At 47.7% G+C, this 10,477-nt stretch overlaps 2 protein-coding genes across 4 annotated transcripts; both read left to right on the top strand.

Moving 5' to 3' along the window:
* Positions 1-217: 217 nt before the first annotated feature.
* On the top strand, positions 218-7,241 carry aldh9a1a.1 (aldehyde dehydrogenase 9 family, member A1a, tandem duplicate 1). Of its 2 annotated transcripts, XM_077583308.1 has the most exons (12): positions 218-443; positions 1,460-1,605; positions 2,271-2,400; positions 2,917-3,051; positions 3,133-3,329; positions 3,792-3,932; positions 4,094-4,282; positions 4,351-4,438; positions 4,513-4,654; positions 4,742-4,854; positions 5,325-5,421; positions 7,145-7,241. In XM_077583308.1, exons 1-11 carry the CDS (start codon positions 302-304, stop codon positions 5,417-5,419), a joined length of 1,518 nt encoding a protein of 505 aa, XP_077439434.1. In that variant the 5' UTR covers positions 218-301; the 3' UTR covers positions 5,420-5,421; positions 7,145-7,241. The 2 variants fall into 2 exon arrangements, with proteins under 2 accessions (XP_077439434.1, XP_077439433.1); XM_077583307.1 differs by lacking the exon at positions 7,145-7,241 and having other exon boundaries at positions 5,325-5,511.
* Positions 5,668-9,471, top strand: med8 (mediator complex subunit 8). 2 transcript variants are annotated; one of them, XM_077583314.1, is made up of 7 exons: positions 5,668-5,897; positions 7,145-7,266; positions 7,457-7,601; positions 7,703-7,843; positions 8,685-8,772; positions 9,015-9,242; positions 9,321-9,471. In XM_077583314.1, the coding sequence occupies exons 1-7, from the start codon at positions 5,892-5,894 to the stop codon at positions 9,386-9,388; spliced, it is 798 nt and encodes a 265-aa protein (XP_077439440.1). In that variant the 5' UTR covers positions 5,668-5,891; the 3' UTR covers positions 9,389-9,471. The 2 variants fall into 2 exon arrangements, with proteins under 2 accessions (XP_077439440.1, XP_077439441.1); XM_077583315.1 differs by having other exon boundaries at positions 7,148-7,266.
* Positions 9,472-10,477: the final 1,006 nt, after the last annotated feature.

A 10,477-nucleotide genomic window follows, 5' to 3' on the forward strand; every position in this document is an offset into this window, starting at 1 on the left:
ATTTATTCTTCTTATTTGTTATTTATTAATCAATCGTCTTCATATTTTCGGTACAACAGCAAACGTGTGAGTGGAGTAAATGACAAAGAAACAACAACATCAAAGTAGACCCGGATAAACTAAACAATTGATCCATTCAACATTTCGACATCGTTGGGGGTTGTTGTTGACATGCACTCTAAGGGGGCGTGGCTTGGTGGGCGGTGACCACTATTTCAACCCTTCTCGCTTGAGCTCGATCCTCCGTCCACGTCCGGCTTTCAAGCGTCCATCTTCAGCTGCTCCTCACGACTTCCAGCCGATGGCCCAGTCCAGTCTGTACGCCATGGGCGCCGCCACCACCGGCAGTTTGCTGCTCAGCGACAACCTCAACTTCTGGGACGGGGAGCGACACGCGCCCCGACCGGAAGCGACCACCGAGCCCGTGTACGAGCCCGCTACCGGTACGTGGCCGACGTCAACACCAACACGTGCTCTGGTCTACAGACACATGATCTGCTGGATCGAAGAAATGCCGACATATTCACCCACACGTTTACACATAGACGCCATCCCATAGCGTTGAATCGTACGTCGACGTCGCCGCCTTTTTGGATGTGGAAAAATGTCGCGATGATTGTGTTGGGAATTATTCACTCGGTCCCTAAATAGAAACTATGCTAGTATATAGATTCATTTTACTTTACTCTTTTGTTGTAGCGAATTACTTAGTCCACTGTTGAAACATCCCTATATATTGATTTTGAGTCTCTAATTCAATGTATGTGGGGGCTGCAGGAGGTAGAGTTTGTGTGTGTCTGGGCAACCATCATCACGATGACGACTTTAAATCTCGTCACGATGACTTTCAATTTTCATTTCTCCCTTGGTGACCTTAGTTCACCGTTGTAGATTATGGAGCAGGGGTCACCAATCTCGGTCCTCGAGGGCCCCTACACTGCATGTTTTAGATATTTCCCTAGTCCACCACACCTGATTGAAATGATCAGGATCGTTATCAGGCTTCCGCAGAGCTTGCTGATGAGCTGATCATTTGAGTCAGCTGTGTTGGAGGAGGGAAGCATCTAAAACATGCAGGATTGGGGCCATCGAGCACCGGAGTTGGTCACCCCTGTTATGGAGTATTGTGGACTTAAAAAAAAAATCCTTTAAGAAAAAGTTTTAGTGGTGAATAAAAAAATCCAAATAAGTGTAGCTAATGAGTGAATGAATCACCACAGCCATCTTGAAGCATAATGTTACTTGACACATTCAATATGGCAGCAATGTGGACATGTGATCAGCACTCAAGGCAGTGTCTATTTCTGTGTCTATGGGGATCATAAGGTTCATCCAGTTGTTGCATAACTGAACCCTCCCACCTCACCTCGCCCCCCTCCACTTCTTGTTTCTGTTCTTCCTGCTGACCGCCAAACATTTGATGAATGTGCTGACTTTGTTTTGTTTTGTGTGCGTGCAGGCCGCGTGCTGTGCCAGATGACCCCATGCGGCCCCGATGAGGTGGACTCGGCCATCAGGAGCGCCCGCGGCGCTTATGCCAAGTGGAGCAAGATGGCGGGCATGGAGCGGGCGCGTGTCATGTTGGAGGCCGCTCGCATTATCAGGGTGCGATGACGGCAGCCATCTTGTTCTTGTCACAGCAATAAAAAAAAATAAAACTGTTACTCATTAATGCGGCCCTCCCTCCTCCTCCTCCTCCTCCTCCTCCTACTCCTCCTCCTCCTCACTGGGATCAGGGTTAGGGTTAGTTCACAAGGAGTTGGAGACACTCAACTAGTAGTATTAGCAAAAAAAGACGAACCCTAATCCTGTCTTCAAATTCTAAATCCTAACCCTAAGAAATCCTATTGTGAAATCTCCCTGTCTTGAAACCGTAATCCTGTTTTGAAACAATAATCAGAGCCAAACCTGTCTTGAAACGCTATGTTTGAAATCCTCATCATTATTTTTGATCATTAGAAACTCCAATCTTACTTTGCACCCTATATTGAAATCATGATTCTGTTAAGAAGCACTAATTACTTTTTTTCTGACAAAAAAAGAAGAAGCACTAATTACAAATCATAATCTGTCTTGAATCACTCATTTGAAACTGTAACCTTTGCTTAAAACGCTAATTCGAAAGCCGAACCTGTGTTGAAGGTGAGCCTGCTTTCGACACATTTCTTCTTCTTTTTTTTCTTTCTTTTTTGGCAGTCCTAACTAACCCCTCCGTACAATCCTAATTTAAAGCCTAACTGAAATGTGACTGAATGGGCGTCTTTGTTCAGGAGCGTCGGGACAAGATCGCCAAGATGGAGGTGATCAACAATGGGAAGTCCATCACCGAAGCTCTGGCGGACGTGGACGTGGCCTGGCAGTGCATTGAGTTCTACGCCGGACTGGCCTCAACCATGGCAGGTCGGCTTACCAGGAAGTAAAAGATCAGTCGACACTTGAACGCCTCAGCAATGACCATCGTAGCTTGAAGTTGATTCATTGCCAATCGCGTGTTTTGCTAACACGGAAAACGCAGAAAACGCGCAGGGTGCCTCAAGCGTGTGGCTTGCTACACTTGACTCAACTGGAAATGGATCCAGAAGTTCAACCAAAACTAGAACAATCACCAGAAGTCATTAAAGAACTAGAACAATAACCAGATGTAGAACTGGAGCCGTAACATTGATCGGAATTGGAAAAAGAAGCAGAACATCAACAATAATCATAAGCAGCGCAAAATGAGCTAGAAAAAGAGGCAGAAGTAGAAGAAGAGCCCGATTTAGAACTCGAGCCAGCGTTGGGATCAGATGGATCACAAGAGCTGGAGAAGTTCACCAGAACCAGAAATCTACCGAGCAGCACGAGAAGAAGAATCGTCAGCAGAAGCAGAATGAGAAAAGTCAAAGTGTTGTTTTCTGTTTGTGTGTGCGCGCTCAGGTCAGCACATTCAGCTGCCCGGCGGCGCCTTCGCGTACACCCGGCGTGAGGCTCTGGGCGTGTGCGTGGGCATCGGCGCGTGGAACTACCCCTTCCAGATCGCCGCCGTCAAGTCGGCTCCGGCGCTGGCCTGCGGTGAGTTTGCAAACGTTTGCGTCCGGTTTGGGCGCCCTTGACGGCGCGCCGTGACCTTGCTGTCGACCTTGCTGTCGTCAGGCAACGCCATGGTCTTCAAGCCGTCCCCCATGACGCCCGTCACCGCCGTCATCCTGGCCGAGATCTTCCAGGAGGCCGGAGTGCCCCGAGGACTCTTCTGTGTGGTGCAAGGCGGCGCCCAAACCGGAACGTTGCTGTGCCAGCACCCGCAGGTCGCCAAGGTGTCCTTCACAGGCAGCGTGCCCACCGGCAAGAAGGTGACGCCGCGTCCGCCCACCCACCAACAACCATCTCGACAAGGGGGGCGGGGCCAGGATCGGCAGACGTTTTCGGATCGTGGCCAGACTACCGTTAGAACCGAAACTAGAACAAAAGAGACTTGAACAATAACCAGAAGTAGGAACAGAACAAGTTAAGAACCAGGTCTAGGATCAAAAAAGACCACAATATTGCAGATGAACCAGACCAGAGAATAAAGTAACAAGAATCACAAGTAGAACTACAACAACAGACGGGACTTGTCATCAACAAGAACCAGACCAGAATCTAGTAAGAGACTTTGATCCACAACCAAAAGTAGAATTTGAATCGCAACAACTAGTACTTGACATGGACTCGGACCAGACCAAGACAAAAGCCAGAAGCAGAAAAGGAAAAAGGAAGTAACTAGTACCAGAAGCGGGACAAGAGCTTGACTGAGTTGTGTTGGCGTTTTTGAGGTGATGGAGATGTCGTCCCGGGGCGTCAAGCCGGTCACGCTGGAACTGGGCGGGAAGTCGCCGCTGATCATCTTCAAAGACTGCCAGCTGGACAACGCCGTCAAGGGAGCCCTCATGGCCAACTTCCTCACTCAAGGACAGGTGAGTGACTTGCACGCTCGCACCCGACCCGGCTCTCCGCCCGCAGACCGGCATCGACGTGATATCCCAAACGTTCTGGTCACGTTTACAGTCAAGTTGGAAAAATGGCAACTTGTTTTACTTCAACTTCTGCCTCCATCTTCTCCTAATTGTGGCCGTAGGTGTGCTGCAACGGGACCCGAGTTTTTGTGCAGCGAGACATCATGCCGCAGTTCCTGGACAAGGTGGTCAGCAGGACCAAGGCCATCACGGTGGGGGACCCTCTGCAGGACCAGACCCGCATGGGGGCGCTCATCAGCAAACCCCAGTTGGAGAAGGTCCTAAATTTTGTCAGGGAGGCCAAGGAACAGGTTAGCAACAAGAAGAAGCGCTCCATGCTAACGCTAACGCTAAAAGTTTGCTGCTGGCGCTGTCGCAGGGAGCCAAAGTGCTCTGCGGCGGAGAACCGCTTGTGCCCGCCGACCCCAAACTCAAGGAAGGATACTTCATGTCGCCCTGCGTCCTCGGTGAGCACAAGCTAACAAGCTAATGCTACTTTCAGGTTGTGGCCTCGCTTGCTTTCATGTTTACTTTCACGCAGACAACTGCAGGGACGACATGACGTGCGTGAAAGAGGAAATCTTCGGGCCCGTCATGTCGGTGCTGCCCTTCGACACGGAGGAGGAGGTTCTGCAGCGCGCCAACAACACCACCTTCGGACTGGCCTCCGGAGTCTTCACCAGGTGACGGCGACTGCGACCGCGACGACGACCGCCGCCGCCGCTTGCAGCGGTCGTCGTGGTAACCGGCGAAAACCTCTCGTCTTTCAGAGACATCTCACGAGCTCACCGAGTGGCTGAAAAGCTGGAGGCGGGAACGTGCTACATCAACAACTACAACATCAGCCCCGTGGAGGTTCCCTTCGGAGGATACAAGATGTCAGGTGCGTTTAGTCACTTAACCCTTCAAAATAAAAGCAGGACAGAGTTTGACTTTGAAAAATAACAACTAAACGACAATTAAGTCGTTGCAAAAAAGAGTGATTGATGTTGTAGTTATCCAACTTGTTGAAACTGATTCCGTTTCTGGTTTGGTTACTGTTTTCCAAAGTAAAAGCAGATGTTTGTAAATGTCTTATTTTGCTTAAACACAAATCAGTGTCAGTTACTCCATTTTTAATACAGTTCTCCATTAATTTTGACACCTACAATTTTGTTTTATTGTTGCTTATAAACACTGCCACTATCAATGCTAGTAATCAGTTAGCATTCAATCTGTTTGCTAAACAAAGGTAATTCTTTTTTAATGTTTAGTTATAGAATAAATGAAGTGGGAATGTCAAAAAAAGAGCTTTGTAATTTTCTTCTTTAGAATTGTTGACTTGCTCCCAACTTCTTTTTTTTTTTGCGTCAGGCTTCGGGCGGGAGAACGGTCAGGTGACCATCGAGTACTACTCTCAGCTGAAGACGGTGGTGGTGGAGATGGGCGACGTGGAGAGTCTCTTCTGAATGTCAGCACAAGCCAGCCCAGCTTACGCAAGCTTCACTTGAATTTCCACACGCATTTCAGCTCAAACTTTCAAAATAAAACGTGTCCTCCATTTTCTGCTTTCCTTCCTCCAGCCAGACATTTGATATTCTGTAGCTTGAGCTGGACTCATTAAACGTGTCCCAATTCAAAACAAAAGCTTTTATATTGAAAAGGCTAAACCGGAAATGGCTTGTGTAACAGTCATTGAAGTTATGTGATTTGATTGTTAGCGAGGGGATTTACAATGCAGCCAAGTTAACCTTCATAAAACTGATAATGAAAAAGTAAACCGTGTTTTAGGGTTTGTATGTGTTCATACGGGCAAAATCGACTCAGATGAAAGACGATTTTTCACTGTCAAAATTCGCTTTTATATTGAAAGGCGTACACCGGAGCTGGTTGTATCCAACAGTAAATTTGGTGGCTTGATTGTTAGCTTGTCGCTTGACGATGCAGGTGAGAAGGCAAACTTTCGTCTGTTTTGGGTCACTTACGAATTTTTCAAGCGGTTTCTTAGCCACGTTGGGTTCGTGAGGTCGACTCGTGTGTGTCGTGGTTTATCTGCGCTGACTTTGCGACGATTCGGTGGCTGTTTTGCTTTTGGTGTGGTTAGCGTTAGCCGCTAAAGCTAAGGCTTCGATCAGAAAATTCGACTTGATAGTAAATTCAGTTTTGTCAATTGATGCTGAGTGGGAGGGACGCTTCTATTTGACGCTCTTCTCCAATTTGTCTTCCACAAAGTAGCACCTCAAAAAAGACAAATGTAATATTTTCCAATACAAGTCCAAGTACGACCATCAGGAAGGACCAACATTAAAACACGGTTTTGAGTGTTTATTGTATGCAATATTTTTGTAAGACCTCCTCTAACATGCACATCGTGAACATTAAATAGAAGAACATTGAATAATACTTAAATAAGGATAATGTGTATAAATGATTAAAATATATTACACATACAAATTAAATAAGAATTGTGCTGAAATTAAATTTTACAAACAAAAAGGTTTTAAAGACTAAAAATGCATTGTACAAAAAAGTTAAATGCAGTTAAAGGTGCAACAGTTAAATTAATGGACGACGATTTTTAGGATGTTCGTTACCACTTTTTTTCCCTAGACCGATATCAGTACGAGTACTCCACTCATTGATACCAATACCAATTATTGACACCACTAGTACTTTTGAGACATCAAATTGAATGAAAAAGTGAACCCAATGACGGATCATTTGAAAGGAGGTCCGTCCCAAGATTGCACTTTTCCTTCAAATTGCATCAATTGAATGGCAAATTTCTCTTCTTTTAATTTCAGGTTCATGATCATAAAAACGGCTGCCGTCATGAGTACGTGGTATCGGCCCGATATGAGTTAATAGCTGGTATCGGTACTCGCCCGCGGCAAACGATTTTCATCTCGTTGGACGGAAATTGCGCAAAAGCCAAAAGTTGTCGGCCTTTTTTGATTGTCTTGGTGTGTTTTTCTTCAAGAAGAACCTCGGAAAACAATTGGCAACATTTTTGCTCATTTTCCAACCAGGAAGTGAATCATCATCAATGTGGTCACTTTGACATAACGTCAACGAAGTCATGTTTGTTTTTAATATCCGCCGCCGCGTTGCATATTTTGAACAAACAAATCCAATATTTCAATCATGTGAAAAAAGTGTGACGTCATCATGATGGTTTTGTGGTTTGGTTGCAGCAGCGCGAAGAGAAGCAGCTGGAAGCGTCGCTGGAGTCGCTGATCACGCAAGTGGCGCACGTGAAGAACGCCCTCCACTCGTTCATCTTCAAGCTGGAGAACGAGTACGAGCGACTCACCTGGTGAGAAGGTGGCTTTTGCCTTTGCGCACGTCTCGCGTACACGGAGCCCTTAGCAGGCACCGATGCCCCGGCGCGTGGGCAAGGAGAGCCGCGCTTGATGTTGGGAAACCAACCCTGCCCCTCGCTGCTCGCCGTGTAATGCGTTCCAACCGCGATGCGTTAGCATTGAGCTAGCTTGCTTGCGTGTCAGGCCGTCGGTGCTGGACAACTTCGCGCTGCTGTCGGGTCAGCTGAACACGATCAACAAGCTGCTGAAGAACGACAAGACGCCGTCTTTCCGCAACCAGCTCATCATCCCGCTGCTGCTCTCGCAAGACCGCGACGACGACTTGGCGGTGAGGCTCCTCCCCCGGCGCCGGCGCCCGACGGCCCGTCGCATTTGCGATCCCGGGGCCTGCCAAGGCTTTTCTCAAGTCGCCGGCTTTTTCTTTGGCAGAAAGTGACGGAGCAGCGCGTGCCCGTCTTCAGCCACGAGATCGTCCCCGACTACCTGCGCACCAAACCCGACCCCGAAGTGGAGGAGCAGGAGAAGCAGCTCAGCGTGGAGGCGGCCCGCGTCGGACCCGAAGTCGCGCAGGTGGCCGGGCGCCGCTTCCTTCTTTTCTTTCTTCCGTCCTCCCTTCCGTCCTTTCTTTCTTCCTCCTTTTTTTATTTTTCTTTCTTTCTTTCTTTCTTCCTTCTTTTCTTTCTTCCGTCCTCCCTTCCTTCCTTTCTTTCTTCCTCCTTTTTTAAATGTTTTTCTTTCTTTCTTTGTTCCTTCTTTCCCTCCTTCCTTCCTTTCTTTCTTCCTACTTTTTTATTTTTATTTCTTCCGTCCTTCCTTCCTTTCTTTCTTTCTTTCTTCCTTCTTTTCTTTCTTTCTTCAACCTTTTTTTTCTTTTTCTTTCTTTCTTTCTTTCTTTCTTCCATCTTTCCCTCCTTCCTTCCTTTCTTTCTTTTTACTGTCCGTCCGTCCTTTCTTTCTTCCTACCTTCCTTGTTTTCTTCCTACCTTCCTTTCGTCCTTCTTTTCTTTCGTCCTTCCTTCTTTTCTCTTTTTCTTCCTTCCTTCTTTTCTTTTTCTTTCTTTCTTTCTTTCTCTCTTCCTTCTCTTTCTTCTTCTTCTTTTATTTTTTTTTTTTATCTATTTATTTAATTGCTCTTGCCGAGCAGTGTGTTAAGAATAGAATGCAAATAAGTGCGGCAAATAAATGTCATTTTTCAAAATCAAATCTTCTTTCTTTCTTTCCTTCCTTCTTTTCTTTTTCTTTCCTTCTTCCTTCCTTCCTTCTTTCCCTCCTTCCTTCCTTTCTTTCTTTCTTTCTATTTTGTCTGTCTGTCCTTTCTTTCTTCCTACCTCCCTTGTTTTTTTCCTTCCTTCTTTCCTTCCTTCCTTCTTTCCTTCCTGCCTTACTCCCACCATTCTCCTTCTCCCCACAGAAACAAATCCAGACTTTGAACAAGTTGTGTTCCAACCTGCTGGAGAAGCTCAGCAACCCGAGAGATGAGCGAGACGCAGAAAGTGCAGGTCAGTCGCATTGTCGGCGACCAATCGCTTTCCTAATAAAGCACTGCCCGACCTTCGTCCGGCATCCCCTCGGGCGGGTTGGCGCGTTTGGGAGGAGCCGACGATTGCAAGCAGGCAAAAGAGTGGATAGGAAGGAAGAAATGATGATGTGTGGAAGGCAAAGGATCGAAGGAAGGCAGAAAAGAAAGGAAAAGCGTTGGCGCGTGCGTTTTGTGACGCGTGCGTTTGTTTTGTTTTGCCAGCGCTGCGCCAGAACAAGTGCTGGTTCAACCCGGCCGACACCAGCGCGCTGGTGGGGGCGGTGGCCTTCGGCAAGGGCCTGTCCAAGTGCCGGCCCCCCGGCGGCTCGGCGGCGGTCCCGCCGGGCGCCATGATGCCCGGCGGACCCCCCACCTTACAGCAGGTCACCATCGGGGGCCCCGGCCAGCAGGGGCCGCTGGGAGGGGCCCCGCAGCAGCAAGGGCAGCCAGGTAGGGGCCGGCGTCGCCGCACTTCCTGTCAAACACAAACGAGGACGCTTTGAAATGTCACATGTTGTTTTCTTTCAGGCAAGATGCCGGGCATCAAGACCAACATCAAGTCGGCGTCGGCCTCCATGCATCCTTACAACAGATGAAGCCACGCCCACTTGCCTGCCGCCCACCTGTCCGTCACACGTGGCGACCGCTCGCCCGCCATTAAAAGAGGACAAAAAAACCATTGGTCTCGTTACGTCTTTGTGTTCGACAGTTGCTGTGATGTCATCCAGTTAACGTGTCACCTGACTCCGCCCACCAACGTCATGACGGAGATGGCGCCCTCTGCTGGCTGACGATGATGTCACGCCTGAAAAATAAACCCGTCTACAGGGGTTGGGTTTCAACAGTGTTCGCCAGGACAAAAAGTCAGGGTTTCAAACCAGACATTTTCTTATTAGGGTTTTAAACTTGAAGGTTGCAAATCTGTGTCTTAAATTAAACTGGGGATTTCAAACATCTGGAATAAGGTTTTGAAGTAAGGTTTATAATGAGGGTTTCCTATTGTCAACAAAGTTCAATTGTGACAAAACAAAACTCGAGACACGCACGCACGCACCCGTGCATGCTAATTAGCGGAACCCGCCAACTTTCAGCCACTAAATTAAACCCTCCACAAAAAGTCAAAGCAACTCTCGCGTGGTAGCGTCCGCACCGCATCAATGTCACGAGGGACGCGCTTGCCGAGGGTTCGAGAAAACAGGGTTTTTCCTCATGTTTAGGGTTTCAATTTAGCAGAGGTGGGCATTCCGGAAGGTCGGTCAATCACGCAAAGGATGCCCACTTCTGAGGGACACGCCCACTTCTGTCATGTCTGCCACGCAGTTGGAAATAACGACATCACGTTGATGTTATGAATAAACGTGCGGCAAATGATCACAGCCTCGTCAGAGCTACGATGTGATTAAAGTAGCGTGACGTCATCGAACGGCGCAGCTGAGGAATCATTTGCATTTTCTAGCTAAATAGCCAATCAGTGATCTCCATTTGACAAACTGCACTTCAATTGGCTTTGACTTCTTCTCAATTCGAAAGCCTGCCTTTTGTTTGGAACTTTACTTCATGAAACCATCAAAGTGTGTTATGCAGTACGCTGTATCTACAGATAGGTGGCAGTAACACCAGGCGCATCGAATTCCATGCGAGCCTGACAAAAAAACGGCCATTGCTGACGGGAGGTCCGTCAGTCC

Source organism: Vanacampus margaritifer, chromosome 13 (genome assembly GCF_051991255.1).
Source record: "Vanacampus margaritifer isolate UIUO_Vmar chromosome 13, RoL_Vmar_1.0, whole genome shotgun sequence".
Classification (NCBI taxonomy): domain Eukaryota; kingdom Metazoa; phylum Chordata; class Actinopteri; order Syngnathiformes; family Syngnathidae; genus Vanacampus; species Vanacampus margaritifer.